The 18,679-nt window shown below is 43.0% G+C and overlaps 2 protein-coding genes across 3 annotated transcripts; one reads left to right on the plus strand and one right to left on the minus strand.

Annotated features, from left to right (window-relative positions):
* Window positions 1-2,587: 2,587 nt before the first annotated feature.
* On the minus strand, window positions 2,588-5,449 carry psmd6 (proteasome 26S subunit, non-ATPase 6). Its single transcript, XM_086117648.1, has 8 exons — window positions 5,184-5,449; window positions 4,540-4,745; window positions 4,098-4,243; window positions 3,787-4,006; window positions 3,495-3,603; window positions 3,180-3,348; window positions 2,891-2,968; window positions 2,588-2,803 (listed from the first exon to the last, which is right to left on the minus strand). Exons 1-8 carry the CDS (start codon window positions 5,326-5,328, stop codon window positions 2,707-2,709), a joined length of 1,170 nt encoding a protein of 389 aa, XP_085973774.1. The 5' UTR covers window positions 5,329-5,449; the 3' UTR covers window positions 2,588-2,706.
* A 1,864-nt stretch (window positions 5,450-7,313) lies between these two features.
* slc2a9l1 (solute carrier family 2 member 9, like 1) lies at window positions 7,314-18,532 on the plus strand. 2 transcript variants are annotated; one of them, XM_086117280.1, is made up of 12 exons: window positions 7,314-7,459; window positions 15,033-15,128; window positions 15,270-15,430; window positions 15,514-15,638; window positions 15,866-15,995; window positions 16,219-16,367; window positions 16,590-16,777; window positions 16,847-16,957; window positions 17,622-17,723; window positions 17,857-17,932; window positions 18,020-18,147; window positions 18,223-18,532. In XM_086117280.1, exons 1-12 carry the CDS (start codon window positions 7,352-7,354, stop codon window positions 18,406-18,408), a joined length of 1,560 nt encoding a protein of 519 aa, XP_085973406.1. In that variant the 5' UTR covers window positions 7,314-7,351; the 3' UTR covers window positions 18,409-18,532. The 2 variants fall into 2 exon arrangements, with proteins under 2 accessions (XP_085973406.1, XP_085973407.1); XM_086117281.1 differs by lacking the exon at window positions 7,314-7,459 and having other exon boundaries at window positions 15,048-15,177.
* The last annotated feature ends 147 nt before the right edge of the window (window positions 18,533-18,679 follow it).

Here is an 18,679-nt window from a genome sequence, read left to right on the forward strand (position 1 = left end):
AAAATTTGCTGTCGACCGGTGTCACTATTGAGGACAAAGCGCATAGCGGTACACGAACAAGTCGGCGGATAAATCCTCAAACAGCTTTCCATGTGTGTGAAAAAAGATGAGCGCGTGTTGAAGAGGGTTTTCCTCATATCAGATTCTGCTCGACTACTGGAATTTGCGACTCGATTTTAGCCCCCCGGCGCCTGATCTCAGAAACCTTGCAAAGAGAGCCGGAGGAGCGGCAAACGCGCCCGCTCCACCGTCACGCGATCACCTTAATCGTTTCGTGCTTCTTCAAGTCGGACTCGGCTGGCTCATTTTGGGGGCTGCGTGCGGTCACTTGAAAAGGGGCCGGTCGGGATGACCCTGTCCGTGTTTTTATTTTAGTGCCCCGCAGAATTATGCAAGTGTGACCTTATTCCACTTTTTCTTACGAGCTTTTACACTGTACTACAAAGAGTCTTCGTCGATGTGCTCGAGGACGGTTGCGCTTTCAAATTGGGGAAACGGGTCACCCGGCTCCGTCTTTTGTCCCGATGGGACGCATTTGAAGCGAATTTCTGAATCTTGTCCATGTGCAGAATGCTCGCCATAGTAGGGCCGCTTCCCAACTGTGAACGAAACTCAACTTCTCGCTGCACAGGCAATGCTTGTTTGAGAACGAGGCTCGCCCAAAGCCGCTACCTTTTGTGTCTTCGGCCAACTTTGAAGCGGTTGAAGGCGCGTGTGGATGTCAAGAATCGGTGCAAAATCTTTTCTCGAAGTATCACAATTACTGTGGGAGATCCACAACTGCCTGTGGACCGATGTGGGTTGTTTTGGGGTTGGTTTGTTTTGCTCCCCTCCTCCCTTCTGTCTTGCATAGGGAATCAGGTATGGTACGTCTTAACTGGAGCAGACTTTTATGCACGTCAACTGTCTTCTGTGGCTGTTTTGTCCCTCGTCCCAGGATGTTGAGTTGTGGCGCATTGCTCGGCCGATGTTGGGTATGAAGCGTCGTTGTACCTTGAATCCCCCCCCCCCCCTCCCCCGAGCCAAAAATGGAGTCTTAAATCAGGCGGTACTCCCCAGTCTCGGTGGGACGTTTGCTTCTTTTGAACAGTTTCAAGATGGCTTTGTGGCGCGAGATTCATGCAGATGGCTTCACACAAGGACGTATTTCAAAACGTTTGGCAGCACCAGTTGATATCTGGAAACCTCCACTGATGTCAGTCAAGAGTGGAAAGTGGATTTTTATTAAACACCTTTAGTTTGCCCTGCCCCCACCACTCCTATAGCTTATGTAGTTAAAGAACTACCCCTATTTGGGGGAAACATATTTTGTTAACAAATTGTACATAAATGAAATGTGTATTTTTGCACAGGCTTTTTTTTTTTTTGTACGTGCAGGAATTTTTGGGTACCATTTTGAAGAGTCGTTATTTATTTAGGAGGCCAGAAGAGAAGCCGGAATTTGATTATTTAAAGTGTTTCACTGCCAAGTCTATATAATGCAATACGTGGAGATATATATAAATATTTACAGTATGTATAGAAGCCTCTCATGAATCATGGACTGAGGGTCCCTGAAGGGACAAAGGTGAAGTGTTTTCCCACTGTAGCATGTGTCTGTTGGACAGCGAATACCTTTATTCACTTTTCAAGGTCTCAAATCACACGTGCTTTTACAACACAAATTTTGTTGCCTCTGAATCAAACACGACTAATGTACCTGTGTGGCCCAATCAGCCTGTAACCGTCTCGTGCGCCGCAGGCTTTGTCTCAATGGACCCGCTAGTCATACACCTGACCTTAAACATGTTTCTTGGTTGTTGTTTTAGAAGGCTGAAGGGATGAATCTTTTTTTTTTTTTTTTTGCATAGTCATTGCCAAACAAGTAATTTGAATCACAGCTTTTTCAAAGAAATATCCAATTAAGAAAGTGCCTGAATTTGTTTCACCCTAACTGTTTGAGGACAGTGTTGTCGGGTTATTTTAGTTACGTTACTTGAATGTTCAAAGTGTTTAAATCTGCCTATGAACCCTAAGTGTGGTTTAAAAAAAAAAATTGAGCTTGCCAGCTGCCCAATATCAAACCGTAGTAATGTGTGTGTTCAGTGAGACTGACAAAATGCTAACATTTCCTGTCATCATTGTGCGTGCGCGCGCGCATGTGTGTGGCTGCAGCCTCTGGCTGACTGGGTGTCGAGCACCACAACATTCAATCTGGTCATTTGTTTACCTTTAAACTCCACTGACATCTCAACTGAAGTTTCAAGAAGGTGGAAACATGATTTTTTTTTCTAGAACCATAGACATGGAATGTGAACGCAAGAGTACAGCTAATGTCTGGGGGATGAGACCACCCTTCATACGACAAAAAGCTTGTAGAGTTTTTTTTTGGGGGGGGGGTTGCGCATCAAATCATTTTCAGCTAGACTTTGTGTATTGGCTGCTATGTAATTCATGAACAAAACATAGGTTAGAAGTAATATTTAAAGAAAAAAAAAGATTGTATAGTATATTTGTTTTGTAACAAGTTCTGTAAATAAAATAATTTATACTATTTATACAAATCAATGTCTCTTGCGTCTTCCCTGTAAATTCCAAAACACCCATGTCAACAGCTCAAACATTTTATTATGTACACAAACGAATTTGTCAAACAAAGTACGGGTGTAAGAAAAGCAAAGCTGAGCGATCCACCTCGCCGACCTGACAAAACGCGGCCACCATGTTTTACATGTTGATAACTCGTGACAATTTCTGGACTCTGTTTAGCAGCAGGTCACCCTTCTTGATGGTCTCCTGGTACTGCCAGTTTTTACTATCAGGTCTGGTGGAAGAATAACAAATGCAATGATTTCCTTCTTCTTTTAGTTACGGGCCAGCAATACTGCAGTCTGATGAACGGTGACCTTACCTGTTGGTTTCCACAATCTCATTCACTTTATCAATTTTGCAGTGGAGACGGCCAGCGGCGATGAATCGGGACAGCTCCCTTAAGGTACAAGACGAGCAGGTTAATGGAGCCGTGTTCGCTTACATACATGTTCTCAGGCCAGTACCGGGGTTCTATAAGTTAAGTTCCACTGTGCCAATAAAACAAACACGTAAAAATTGCAGAAACAATAACATCTGGACATAAATACAATACTTGACCAAGATGAGAACTAGTTGGGGAAAACCTGCTGAACACAGATCACACTCACTGGTCGATGAACTCCGTGCTGACGCCAAAGGCCTCGGCCATGTAGCCCAGTGTGAGTGAGCGGTACGACTCCAGCAACTGGCTGTAGGCCTGGATCCTCATCTCCCTCACGTAGTAGCGGTAGTGTGGGGCGAAGAGCCAGTCCTTCTTCATCTCCTGCTCCACGGTTGCTATGGGAAGGGTAAAGAAAGACAACAGAGGTGAGCTTCAATGACACAGATTTTCACTATTGGCGGAAGGGCTCGGTCTAATGATGGACCGCCGTGAAGCTCTCCGATCAACAGCTAATGCGACGGGCAAGGTGAAACATCCTCACCGAGAGATTGAAAGAAGACCGAGTAGCGGCACTCGTAGAGGGAAAACAAATACTGGCGAACAGCCGGCAGACTGTGCAGCACTTCCAGGATCTCTGCTCCTTTTATGACCTGAAAAACAAAACGCGTTATTGTCATGCAGCCAGCACCGTAATGGACATTACTGAGCCTTTGATGCCTTCATTCATAGAAAACACTGCCCCATGGATTATTGATTTAGAAATGCGGACCGCTAAAAAAAAGCTCCCTCGGCAGCTTGTTTGCGAGCGCACGCGTGGGCTTTTTTTTTTGTACCCTTTCACGAAGGTCGGGACGCTTGAGGGCAATCATGCACACGTAGACTGTATAGGTGACAAAGGTCTTGTAGTCCATGAGCTCATACGACGTGAAGGTGGAAACGGTGTCGAGGAAGAGCTCGGCGGCTTGCTTGAAATCCCTGATGGCAACGCAGTACAGACCCTGGTAGACCTTCAGTCGATTCCTCCTATCCCAGTCTCCGCCCTCTTCAATGAGGCTGCAGGAAAGACAGGGTGACGCATAAGGGCGGTCCGTGCCTCGTACCGTACTGTACAAAGATACGGCTCGACGCTTGTGACCGGCATTACCTTTTGGCCTTCTCGGAGTTGCGCGTGATGAGGTCACTGTCCATGTAGAAGAGGCCGATCCTCAACAGGTAGAAGACGATGTCTAGTCTGTGACCCAGAGCCACCGTTTTGTCATAGGTCTTTCTGAACGCTGTTAAGGCCCCCTCCTGTGGACACGCATGGCAAAAGCATATTTCTTGAAGTGGATCAGTGGAACTAAAGCAACATTTTCAATTAGAATCACAGAACGTGGATTAGATGTTCAAACTCATACGGCCTGCTACTCATTCTCTTCTCTTCTCAAGGTAAGTACTGCTTTCCCAACCCATAAAGTGAAAACATTACAAGTTTTTTGAAATGTAATTTTTAGTATGTAAACAGTTCTTGTGTTAGACCTCTTTCTGTTGTAGCCAATGTCGTGAGCAGTGACCGGATACTCTGATGACGTATATGAACAAGTTACCTTATCGCCGATCCTGATCAGATATTCAGCTTTGGCCATCATAGCATCCCTGATCTCACTCTCCCCGAGGTTCTTCTCTGCATCTTCCAGCACGTCGTCGTGGCGCTTTAACTCCTCTTCGTTTGCCTTCTTCATCTTGCTCAGCAGGTCACCGTCTAGTTGCCACTTGAGCTCCTTACATAAGGTTTCATAGTAGGGGGCCATGTCTAGAGCACAGACATAAATTAGAAGAGCGGTAAAAGCACTATGCACCAAAAGTCAGGGATAGGAATCTTTTTAGTTCAAGTTCAGGGTGAACCTTGCATAAGTGAACATTTGTCTGTCGCTAAACTTTTTAATGCACATGTTTGCCCAAATATTCAAACTTATGTGTTTTTATGAGTATGGTTCATCAAAATCTGATACTGCTTTGTTGGTTGAGCACAAAATATGACACGTCAATCTGATTAAATTGACATTAAAACATTTGCTATATTTATGACGACCCATGCTGAGGATGATGGGCGTTCGTTTCCGTGAATAAGCCGGCAACTCGATAGCACATCGGTTTTATGAACGAGCTCCCTCATATGAATTCTTTTTCGCATATTCATTTTGTGGGGCGACTCTAACCGTTAAGATAAAGCAGTCATATGCTAACTCACTGTTAGCTTTGACAGCGTCCATGAGCTCCGTCTTCACTTTAGCATCTTGTCGGTGACCGTCCATTGTGAGCAAAAATTTGAGCTGTGCTATCCTCAGGTCGGGGTTCTTGGGCAGGCCCTCTTCCTCCAGATTCTCGAGCGGCATGTTTTGTCGCAAGTATAGACGCGAGGACGATCAAGAAAGGCTGAGCGAAATTGTTGAATATGGGCTAATCAACGATGACTACGGCAAACTGCGTAGTGTTGTTTCCGCCTGAGCGTCACTCGACGAAAAGAGAAAAGAGGGGAGGTCTTTGCCATTAGAACTACCATAGTTACAGTTTACTGCCATCTGTTGGACAGAATTAGAAATAACATCTCGGTGTAGATTGGCCTGTTTTGAGTAAATAAATAATAATAATAATAGATTTTATTTATAAGCGCCTTTCAAGACACCCAAGGACACTTTACAATAACAAAAAACACAAAACAATAGGGGTTGAGCAGCGGCAGCCAAAACGCGCCAGCGTTCACTCAACCCGAAAGTCAGAAAGAAACAAGGGAGGGAGAGGGGGAGAAAAAAACCACGCTCGAACTACCCTCATTTGAGGATAATTTGAGTGAGGCAAAAAACTCCTGCACAAGCATATGACAGTTACAACAGGTCACAAGACATAAACAATGAAGACGGTGAAACAAGGGAATTAGGGGTTTGTATGCATTAGTCTGTAGTGTAAATTTCACAGATTTAGTAGATTTATTGATTCGATGTCATGTTGATTTGAGTCTGCCAATTGGTGGCCCCCAAACTGTTCAGGCCATTTCACACGACCGCAAAAAACGTATTTTGGTTGGGTAAGTAGCACGTCTATATCACACTTGTTGCCATGCCAAAGGTACGCGGACAGCCTATAACTGAGTCACTCAGAGTTCACTGCTGAAAGTGCAAATTTTAACTTTCATTTTTGGAGCAGTTAGCATATTCTTCGCGTCCTCGTCAGAAATTAATGTACAGTATTGGGTTGGAGTAGGCCGCATTCCATCCCACACGCTGACATCCTCTTCCAGCGCCCAAACTACCAAAAGAAAGAAAACTCCACCCAGGGACAATTTCTTTCTTGATATTTCGTTCTTTTTGATGTTTTTGCACTATTTAGAAAACGTGACGCAATACTCGAGTAGTAGCTACAGTATATTTTAAAAATGAATGGATGGGTTTGGGGCGGCCCGGTAGTCCAGTGGTTAGCACGTCGACTTCACAGTGCAGAGGTACCGGGTTCAATTCCAGCTCCGGCCTCCCTGTGTGGAGTTTGCATGTTCTCCCCGGGCCTGCGTGGGTTTTCTCCGGGTACTCCGGTTTCCTCCCACATTCCAAAAACATGCATGGCAGGCTGATTGATCACTCTAAATTGTCCCGAGGTGTGAGTGAGGGTGTGCATGGTTGTTTGTCTCTGTGTGCCCTGCGATTGGCTGGCTACCAATTCGGGGTGTCCCCCGCCTACTGCCCGAAGACAGCTGGGATAGGCTCCAGCACCCCCGCGACCCTAGTGAGGATGAAGCGGTTCGGAAGATGAATGAAAGATGAATGGATGGATGGGTTTGATGATGTGAGCATGAATATATGGTGCGAATAACAGGGAGAAGGCGGCCCGGTAGTCCAGTGGTTAGCACGTCGACTTCACAGTGCAGAGGTACCGGGTTCGATTCCAGCTCCGGCCTCCCTGTGTGGAGTTTGCATGTTCTCCCCGGGCCTGCGTGGGTTTTCTCCGGGTGCTCCGGTTTCCTCCCACATTCCAAAAACATGCATGGCAGGTTGATTGGACGCTCTAAATTGTCCCTAGGTGTGAGTGTGGGCGTGGATGGTTGTTCGTCTCTGTGTGCCCTGCGATTGGCTGGCAACTGATTCAGGGTGTCCCCCGCCTACTGCCCGAAGATGGCTGGGATAGGCTCCAGCACCCCCCGCGACCCTAGTGAGGATCAAGCGGTTCGGAAAATGGATGGATGGATGGATAACAGGGAGAAAAAAAACAAAGGGATGAGGACAGGTCGCTCAATAAACAAGTTCTTTCTCTCCATTATTAACAAATAGTCAGTGATTTAAGATACTTACAAAGTCTTCTAGAAAGTTGCACCAAGACTCATGTCAGTCTCTATTTGTGCCTTTTCCGGTTAAAAAGTGTGAGAGGTTAATGATCAGCCCCCTGAGCTATTTAACAGGATCCCATCAGACCACAAGGACTGGGTGCGTGAATGTGCACGCAACTGAGGATCCCATGGAAAGCGTGCTGCAGCAGCTGGTAGGTTCTCGCAGAATTGGTTTCATGGACCTACTGGAATGCATCTAATATAGTTTTTATTAGGGGTTGAAAAAAATTAACGTAACTTTTTAATGTTGCTCGTTTTGTCGCACAGGCCCGACCTCGATGACTGTCCTCACATGTAAACTAAATGCGTAACTCAAAGGTTGCAAGTTAAAGCGGTGACTTATCCCAATCAATTTTTGCTTAGTCATTCCAAATGTCGTTATCTAGGGTTTATTTTAACCATGACATCAACAGGAAAGTTAGTTACGTGTGCCGGTTTGAATGACTTGATGTTAAAATACATTTCTGTCAAAACCAGGTGGAATTTTACAATTTCAATACATTACTTTAACCTACTGTTAAACTAACTACAGCGGTTGAGTGTTCGATCGCTGGTTGTTGCAACAATGTTTACTCTTTAACCACCATATACAACTTATTTGAGGAAAAACACAAAACAACCCAATGGTTCATTGTGGTGGGTTAGCTCAGTGGTAGAAAGCTGAAGTCTCAAATCCAGCGGTTGGGTGTTCGATTCCCAGTGTTTGCAACAAGGTCACATCTTTCTTTAACCACCATTTGCAGCTTTATTGAATGAAACACAAAACAAACAAGAAGTTATGTGGTGGTGTGGCTCAGGTGTAGAGAAACCATGTCCCAAACTAGCAGTTGGGTGTTCAATCCCCAGAGGTTGCAACCATATCCCACCTTTCTTTGACCATCATGATAAGTAAGGCTTATTGAAGTCGTTTTTTGAATCGGAAGGCGGTTTTCGCCGAAAAAAACGACCAGGTAAAGTAAGGCCTTTTTGGACGAAAAAAACGACCATGTAAAGTAAGGCATTTTTGGACGAAATTTTTAGCCGAAAAAAACGACCATGTATAGTAAGGTGTTTTTAGCCGAAAAAAAACGACCATGTATAGTAAGGCGTTTTTAGCCGAAAAAAACCTCCATGTATAGTAAGGCATTTTTAGCCGAAAAAAAACAACCATGTATAGTAAGGCGTTTTTGGACGAAAAAAACGACCATGTATAGTAAGGCATTTTTGGACGATATTTTTAACCGAAAAAAACAACCATGTATAGTAAGGCGTTTTTAGCCGAAAAAAACGACCATGTAAAGTAAGGCATTTTTGGCCGAAATTTTTAGCCGAAAAAAACGACCATGTATAGTATGGTGTTTTTAGGCGAAAAAAAACGACCATGTATAGTAAGGCATTTTTAGCCGAAAAAAAACGACCATGTATAGTAAGGCATTTTTAGCCGAAAAAAACGACCAGGTAAAGTAAGGCCTTTTTGGACGAAAAAAACGACCATGTATAGTAAGGTGTTTTTGGATGAAATTTTTAGCCGAAAAAAACGACCATGTATAGTAAGGCATTTTTAGCCGAAAAAAACGACCAGGTAAAGTAAGGCCTTTTTGGACGAAAAAAACGACCATGTAAAGTAAGGCCTTTTTGGACGAAAAAAACGACCATGTAAAGTAAGGCATTTTTGGACGAAATTTTTAGCCGAAAAAAACAACCATGTATAGTAAGGTGTTTTTAGCCAAAAAAAAATGACCATGTATAGTAAGGCATTTTTGGACGAAAAAAACGACCATGTAAAGTAAGGCATTTTTGGCCGAAATTTTTAGCCGAAAAAAACGACCATGTATAGTATGGTGTTTTTAGGCGAAAAAAAACGACCATGTATAGTAAGGCATTTTTAGCCGAAAAAAAATGACCATGTATAGTAAGGCATTTTTAGCCGAAAAAAAACAACCATGTATAGTAAGGCGTTTTTGGACGAAAAAAACGACCATGTATAGTAAGGCATTTTTGGACGATATTTTTAACCGAAAAAAACGACCATGTATAGTAAGGCCTTTTTGGACGAAAAAAACGACCATGTATAGTAAGGCCTTTTTGGACGAAATTTTTAGCCGAAAAAAAACGACCATGTATAGTAAGGCATTTTTAGCCGAAAAAAAGACCATCTATAGGTAAGCCGTTTTTAGCCGAAAAAAAACGACCATGTATAGTAAGGCATTTTTAGCCGAAAAAAACGACCAGGTAAAGTAAGGCCTTTTTGGACGAAAAAAACGACCATGTATAGTAAGGCGTTTTTGGACGAAATTTTTAGCCGAAAAAAACGACCATGTATAGTAAGGCATTTTTAGCCGAAAAAAAGACCATCTATAGGTAAGCCGTTTTTAGCCGAAAAAAAAACGACCATGTATAGTAAGGCGTTTTTGGACGAAATTTTTAGCCGAAAAAAACGACCATGTATAGTAAGGTGTTTTTAGCCAAAAAAAAACAACCATGTATAGTAAGGCGTTTTTGGACGATATTTAACTGAAAAAAACGACCATGTATAGTAAGGCGTTTTTAGCCGAAAAAAACGACCAGGTAAAGTAAGGCCTTTTTGGACGAAAAAAACGACCATGTAAAGTAAGGCATTTTTGGACGAAATTTTTAGCCGAAAAAAACGACCATGTATACTAAGGTGTTTTTAGCCGAAAAAAAATGACCATGTATAGTAAGGCATTTTTGGACGATATTTTTAACCGAAAAAAACGACCATGTATAGTAAGGCGTTTTTAGCCCAAAAAAAAAAACGACCATGTATAGTAAGGCGTTTTTACCCGGAAAAAAAACGACCATGTATAGTAAGGCCTTTTTGAACGAAAAAAAAAACGACCATGTATAGTAAGGCATTTTTGGACAAAATTTTTAGCTGAAAAAAACGACCAAGTATAATAAGGCGGGGGTTTTTTCGGCTAAAAACGCCTTAGTATACATGGTCATTTTTTTCGGCTAAAAACGCTTTACTATTACTATTACTAACGCTTTACTTTACTATTCATGTTCGTTTTTTTCGGCTAAAAATGCCTTACTATACATGGTCGTTTTTTTCGTCCAAAAATGCCTTACTATACATGGTCGTTTTTTTTTTTCGGCTAAGAACGCCTTACTATTCATGTTCGTTTTTTTCGGCTAAAAATGCCTTACTATACATGGTCGTTTTTTTCGTCCAAAAACGCCTTCCTATACATGGTCGTTTTTTTCGGCTAAAAACGCCTTAGTATACATGGTCATTTTTTTTCGGCTAAAAACGCCTTACTATACATGGTCGTTTTTTTTCGGCGAAAAACGCCTTCCGATTCAAAAAACTACTTCAATAAGCCTTACTTATCATGTTAGTCAAAGAAAAAAGGGATATTGTTGCAACCTATGGGAATTGAAAACCCAACCGCTAGTTTGAGACATTTTTTTTCTACCCCTGAGCCACACCACCACATAACGTCATGTTTGTTTTGTGTTTTCTTTAATAAAGCTGCAAATGGTGGTTTAAGAAAGATGTGACCTTGTTGCAAACACTGGGAATCGAACTCCCTACCGCTGGATTTGGGACTTCAGCATTCTACCACTGAGCTAACCCACCACAATGAACCATTGGGTTGTTTTGTTTTTCCTCAAAAAAGTTGTATATGGTGGTTAAAGAGTAGACATTGTTGCAACAACCGGGGATCAAACACTCAACCTTTGGTGTGGTATTCCAGCACTCTACCACTGAGCCAAAGCACCACATAGAGCAGTGGAGTTGTGTTTTTGTATTAATCATAGTCGTCTTTTTTTTTTTTTTTTTTTCCGGCTAAAAACGACTTAGTATACATGGTCGTTTTTTTTCAGCTAAAAATTTCGTCCAAAAATGCCTTACTATACATAGTCGTTTTTTTTTTCGTCCAAAAAGGCCTTACTATACCTGGTCGTTTTTTTCGGCTAAAAACGCCTTACTTTCCACGGTCGTTTTTTTCGGCAAAAAATTTTGTCAAAAAATGCCTTACTATACATGGTGGTTTTTTTCGTCCAAAAAGGCCTTACTATACATGGTCGTTTTTTTCAGCTAAAAATTTCGTCCAAAAATGCCTTACTATACATGGTCGTTTTTTTCGGCAAAAAAAATTGTCCAAAAATGCCTTACTTTACATGGTCGTTTTTTTCGTCCAAAAGAGCCTTACTATACATGGTTGTTTTTTTCAGCTAAAAATTTCGTCCAAAAACGCCTTACTATTATACATGGGCGGGTTTTTTTGGCAAAAAAATTTGTCCAAAAATGCCTTACTATACATGGTCGTTTTTTTCGTCCAAAAAGGCCTTACTATACATGGTCGATTTTTTCAGCTAAAAATTTCGTCCAAAAATGCCTTACTATACATGGTTGTTTTTTTCGGCAAAAAAAATTGTCCAAAAATGCCTTACTATATACATGGTCGTTTTTTTCATCCAAAAACGCCTTACTATACATGGTCGTTTTTTTCAGCTAAAAATTTCGTCCAAAAACGCCTTACTATACATGGTCGTTTTTTTTTCAGCTAAAAATTTCGTCCAAAAACGCCTTACTATACATGGGCGTTTTTTTTTTTCGGTTAAAAACGCCTTACTATACATGGTCGTTTTTTTCGGCTAAAAATTTCGTCCAAAAATGCCTTACGATACATGGTTGTTTTTTTCATCCAAAAAGGCTTTACTATACATGGTCGTTTTTTTCAGCTAAAAATTTCGTCCAAAAATGCCTTACTTTACATGGTCGTTTTTTTCGTCCAAAAACGCCTTACTGTACATGGTCGTTTTTTTCAGCTAAAAATTTCGTCCAAAAACGCCTTACTATACATGGCCGTTTTTTTTTTTGGTTAAAAATGCCTTACTATACATGGTCGTTTTTTTTTGTCCAAAAAGGCCTTACTATACATGGTCGGTTTTTCAGCTAAAAATTTCATCCAAAAACGCCTTACTACATGGTCGTTTTTTTCGGCTAAAAATGTTGTCCAAAAAGGCCTTACTATACATGGTCGTTTTTTTCAGCTAAAAATTTCGTCCAAAAAGGCCTTGCTATACATGGTCGTTTTTTTCGTCCAAAAAGGCCTTACTATACATGGAGGTTTTTTTCGGCTAAAAACGCCTTACTATACATGGTCGTTTTTTTCGGCTAAAAACGCCTTACTATATATACAGTACATGGTCGCTTTTTTCGAGCAAAAACGCCTTACGATACATGGTCGTTTTTTTCGGCTAAAAACGGCTTCCTATACATGGTCGTTTTTTTCAGCTAAACATTTTGTCATAAAAACGCCTTACTATATATACATGGTGGGGGGGGTTTTCGTCCAAAAAGGCCTTACTATACATGGTCACTTTTTTCGGCTAAAAACGCCTTACTATACATGGTTGTTTTTTTCGGCTAAAAACGCCTTACTATATATACATGGTCGTTTTTTTCGGCTAAAAATTTTGTCCAAAAATGCCTTACTATACATGGTCGTTTTTTTCGGCCAAAAAGGCCTTACTATACATGGTCGGTTTTTTTCAGCTCAAAATTTCATCCAAAAACACCTTACTATACATGGGCGGGGTTTTTTTCGGCTAAAAACGCCTTACTATACATGGTCGTTTTTTTCGTCCAAAAATGCCTTACTATACATGGTTGTTTTTTTGGTCCAAAAACGCCTTACGATGATACATGGTCGTTATTTTCGGCTAAAAATGCCTTACTATACACGGTCTTTTTTTTCGGCTAAAAATGTTGTCATAAAAACGCCTTACTTATACATGGTCTTTTTTTTGGTCGAAAAACGGCCTCCTAAACATGGTCGTTTTTTTCGTCTAAAAACGCCTTACTATATATGGTGGGGGGGTTTTCGGCTAAAAACACCTTACTATACATGATCGGGGGGGGGGGGGTTCGGCTAAAAACGCCTTACTATATATATGGTCGTTTTTTTTCAGCTAAAAACACCTTACTACACATGGTTGGTTTTTTTGGGCTAAAAACGCCTTACTATACATCACTGGTGTCAAACTCATTTCACATGGTGGGCCACATACGGCCTCGGTAGGTGTCAAGTGGGCCGGACCATTAAAATGATACCATACTTTGCTATAAACAACCAAAACAATATGTCTCTCCTTTGTTTTGGTATAAAGAAGCACAAGAACATTTGGAAAATGTTGAAATTTAATGAACGTATCTTTTACAAAACATTTCATAAAGCACCTTACCTTTCCTTCAACAAATGTGCAATTTACTTCTATCATTCACATATATGCATTGCAACTGATCCCATTGATTGTACATACTTTAACAAGTACCGGTAATTGGTATTGAAAAATCTAGTAATGCACTTTATGATTAAACCAGATTTATAAAGAAAGGAAGTTTTAATTCATTTACACGTGCATATAAAATCTAAATGTAATCCCTGCCTACACCTTACAAACTAAGTAGAGTGCTATTGAATGTGTAAATGTGAGAGTGCTATTGATAGTGTCTGCTGTCATGGGTCTGTCTCAGTGACGGACTGAGGCTGCTGTTGTCTTCTTGTCTGGTCAAAACAGTGTTCCCTAGCGGATATTAAATGAATTGCACCTTGTTAAAATATTAATTCTGTGTCTTTTATGCATTTTTTTCATTTTTAAATGATCCTGCGGGCCTGATTGAACCTCGCGCGCGCGCGTGTGTGTGTGTGTGTGTGTGATGAATGGCATTCCGCATCGGTGTGCAATTGTAAAACAAGGCTGTGTGTTGAAAAAATAAATCTGAAACTGCATTTGCATTGGCTCAATACTGGCTGGCCATATACGGGCCGGAGTTGTAAATTGATTTCTGGCCCAAATACTTCACTCCACAACTGGCCCTCACTGGTTTGCCAGAGTCAAGCCAGTGCCTCCTTTGCCACTCCTGGGCCGTGTTCGGCCCACATGCATTATGCCAGTGCCGACTCAAGGCCAGCTGTGCCAGCTTCATGCTGAATCCGGGCCAGATGCCTTTGCGGACTGGGACACACCAAAGTGTGCTTGAATTTTTATACATGAGCTTTTTTTATATTGCCATCCTCACGTTCATAGTATTCAGCTATCCATTTTCTATAGCACTTGTCTTCATTAGGCTCAAAGGTGGGGTGGAGCCTATCCCAGATGCGTCTGTGCCAATCATACCTTTTGCAATTATGGCCTGAAAGTTCACCCTCGGTTTCATCGGACCTGAACACATTTTCCCACGTGTTTTGGAAATTTTTGATCTTTTGTCTCCCCTACTGGATGGAAAAGATGTCAACTTTGATGATGTAGATCTGGTGCCAATTAGGAGAATTCCATTTTTATCATTTTTGAATTTCATGAAGTTGGAGGTAAAACCAGGATAAGTAGCAGGTGCAGGAAGTGAGCGATATTGCACCCCCGTAGCAATAAAAGAAAATATGAAATGTACAACAACAACAACAAAAAAGGTGCTGAAGAGTACGCGCTAGAAGATCAGAGGGCCCAGGATAGAACCCTGGGGCACACCTGGAGGGGACAGTTAAAAATGACTTTAGCTGAATGAATTGAGTGTGCCGTTTTGGGGTATGAGTAGAACCAGTTTAGGTGGGCGATGTCAATGGAGGAAAGTCGATTGAGGAGGATCAAGTGCGAGATGGGTCGCACTCGAGTCCAGGAGTATTTTTATGACGTGCCCATCGTCAGAGTTAAAATGCTTTTGTGTTAAAGGGTCAGGATTAATCGTGTTATTTTTATGCCCGATCCTTTTAGGCGCGTGGGAATGCTCTTTTTCTCATCTTAATTTTGGGAATCGGAGGAAGCTTTCAGTCAGGATACCACATCACCTCCCTGAGTTCTCCCTCTCCGGTGAGACACGTCGCAATGACTTGCACGCGACACTTCCTGCGGTTTTCAGGTGTCATCAAATCAAGTCTCACACGTCACCGCGCGTCGGATCCAATTTTGGTTCTTTCAACGTGTGCATCTTTTGGTTCCTTCTCCGCGCAGTTCATCCAGCACTTCATCAACAGCACCTGGTATGAGAGATACGCGGCGCCGCCGCCACGACACACCGTCACCGTCATCTGGTCCCTCATCGTGTCCATGTACGCCGTGGGGGGCCTCTTTGGTGCGGTCAGTGTCAAGTGCTTCTCGAGCCTGCTGGGAAGGTGAGCGCTCTCAGGCGGCAGCTTTTCGAGCAGGTCCTCTCGAATCCCAACGCCGAAGGAGACGTGTTTGTACCCTGCGCCAGAAAAAAAGCCGTCATCTGCAACAGCTTCATCGCCATCGCTGCGGCCACGATCATGCTGACAAGTAAATGGGCCAAGTCGTACGAAATGATCATCGTGGCGAGAGTACTGTTTGGCTACTCGGCAGGTAAACACGATTGTCAGCCGCTTCATACCTCTCGAAAAAAAAGTTTAGATAGAAAAGATGCATTCGATCAGGACTGCCATGTTTGTGGAGAGCGTTGCAACAGGGCACGTTATCTGTTGCAGTCTGCAACTTTTTGTTCCGGTTGCTACTGAATTCTCACAAGAACATGTCTGTCGCACAATTGTTGTTAATTCATGATTGAGGAAGAATATTCTCCTGGCCTGCAGCTCTGGGAATGAGCACCCATCTGATGTACCTCAGCGAGATGTCACCCAGAAAGCTAAGAGGCACTGTCACCATGTCCTCAGCGACCTTTGTCTCCATTGGCAAATTGTCTGCTCAGTTTTTTGGCCTCAGGTATGATTTTTTTCCCCATTCAATTATAGTTTTGTATAACAAATAAATCATAATCCAATATCTTTTGAAAACTAGAACACATTGGCAACTGGAACTATCCAGTTTTTTTTCTCTTTCCACGTTGTGAACATGACGTGATGATTAGAACAAAATCAAATCGGCGTTCAAAACGGGCGCATCTTCACTTGGACTGATCTAGTCGATGGTGTTCTCTTTCTCACAGCGAGATCCTGGGCCGCCAAGAGCTGTGGAATGTGGTCCTTTGTGCTCCTGCGTGTCTCTCGGTGGTCCAAGTGATGGTGCTGCCTTATCTTCCCGAAGCACCCAGGTATCTGTTCATCGAGAAACGGGATGACCAAGCCTGCCAAAAGGGTGAGTGAGTCTTCTTTTAACCATCACGTCCACCGCACCGCAACATTGACCGCAAATAAACTGTGTTGGTTTGAATCAAGAATAGAAGGCCATGAACATATTCTACTGTTTAAAATAAAATCCGTTAAAAAATATATATATATACATATATACTGTATATCATCACCAAGCCGACCGAGATGCGTCGTTTTCATCTCAGTCTGTCGAATCGCTGCCTTCCAGCTCTGCAGAGTCTCTGGGGCCAAGGCGACTTCAAGCAGGAAATGGAGGAAATGTTGATCGAGCAGGCAACTATGGAAGCGGCCCCAACAAAAAGTCCGCTGCTCCTCCTTCGGGACCAAACAGTCCGATGGCAGCTCATCACCATGTCCACCATCTACTGCTGCAACCAGTTATCAGGCATGTCCATGGTGAGGATGTTGTCACGCCGCACAAAAAGATTCCAAATCTGACAATATGATTGTCTCCTTTCCTCCCAGATCAGCACTTTTGCTTTTGACATCTTTCAGCGAGCGGGGCTCCCGGCAGATCGCATCCGCTACGTCACGATCGGGCTCGGCATAAGTGAAATCATCACCTCCATATCTTGTGTGAGTAGCTTCACTTGCTCGGACGAAGACGACCTCTGTTTCTTTTTCCCCAAGATGTTGTGATTCGACTGACCTTTGACCTGTGTGTGTGACATCAGTAGACGTGTTGGATTAAAACCTAGACCACAATACAGTACTTATATGGAAAAGAATATTGGATGATGTATGTGCTGGAGCCTATCCCAGCCGTCTTCGGGCAGTCGGGGGGGGGGACACCCTGAACAGGTTGCCAGCCAATTGCAGGGCACACAGAGACGAACAACTATTCGCGCTCACACTCAAGCCTAGAGACAATTTAGCGTGTTCCATTAACCTGCCGTGCATGTTTTTTAGAATGTGGGAGGAAACCGGAGTACCCGGAGAAAACCCACACAGGCACGCGGATGATATGTAAACTCCACACAGGAAAGACGGAGCCGGAAATCGAACGCGGCACCTCTGCACTGTGAGGCGGACATGCTAACCAGTCGCCCACCGTGCCGCCGCCGTGGATCTAATATGTAGAATTGTACTGCATCACACTGAGATAGGGTTCGGATACTTCGAGGCTTTGGGACTGCGACAGCTCCAAATTTGAAACGATTGCATGGATAGGCTCAGCACAGGCTGTAAATTGCTTGTATTAAAACCCAATTGGGATGTGTGCTACGTTCGTTCCCTTTAGGGTTTGTTGATTGAGCGCGCGGGGAGGAGGCCGCTGTTCTGGGGCGGCTATGGCGTCATGTCTGCGTGCTGGCTTTCGGTTACGGTGGTGCTCAACTTGAAGGTAAAAAAAAAAGTGCGGCCTCTCAGTGGAGTACATTCAAGGTTAATTCAAGTTCAAAACAGACATGAATAAAAAAAAAGCCGATCTCAAATGCAATACTGAAAACGTCATCGTCCCCGGTTTCTTCTTGAAGGGTTCTGTCTCGTGGGCTCCATACCTCACTGCTGTTTTGATCATCCTCTTCATCGTCTTCTTCTGCGGAGGCCCTGGTAACGGCGCACCTTTCAACAACGAAGAAAAATCCAGCTTCTGCCGTTTCTGTGCTTGACGGAGGGATTTTTGTGCTTACTTGCGAGGGGGAGCAGCGGGCACTCTCAACAGCGAGATCTTCATTCAGTCCAATCGGGTGTCTGCCTTTGTCCTCTTCGGGGTTCAGCGTTGGTTCGTATTAGCCGTGCTGGGCTTGGCCTTTCCCATACTGATTGTAAGCACGCGCGGAAGCGATTGCAAAAAAAATTGCACATGCAGCACAGTCAAAATAATGTGATTTTTCTTCCAGGATGCGCTCGACTCGTACTGCTTTGTGATTTTTGCCTGCATGAGCCTGCTGGGTTGCGTTTATGTTTTCTTCTTCCTGCCCGAGACCAAAGGGAAGACGCTGCTGGAGATCTCTGACCAGTTTAAAGCCATCACCGTCTGCGGGAAGTCTTCTCCCGAAGAGAGCCGACTGGAGACTAAGTTGTAGGATGCGCTGCTCCTGCTGCGGCAGTGTGAACGTACTGTGGATGAACAGCGGGGCCACGCTGTGTGACTGTGTGGAGTGTCATGCGAGTGCAATTAGCTAATAAAGGAAAACACCCAAAAATGAAGCGCGGTGACTAAATGTCTTGTATAAAGTCCCTAAAAGTGATACTTCAGTAAAAGTAAACAGAAAATAACTAACTGTATTTATAGAGCACTTTAAAACAAACAGCGCTCTATACAAGGTATTTGTTACAGCTGCAGCGGTTGTGAAA

Source organism: Hippocampus guttulatus, chromosome 8 (assembly GCF_054856545.1).
Source record: "Hippocampus guttulatus isolate MCC_2025c chromosome 8, RoL_Hgut_1.0, whole genome shotgun sequence".
NCBI classification, from domain to species: Eukaryota; Metazoa; Chordata; class Actinopteri; order Syngnathiformes; family Syngnathidae; genus Hippocampus; species Hippocampus guttulatus.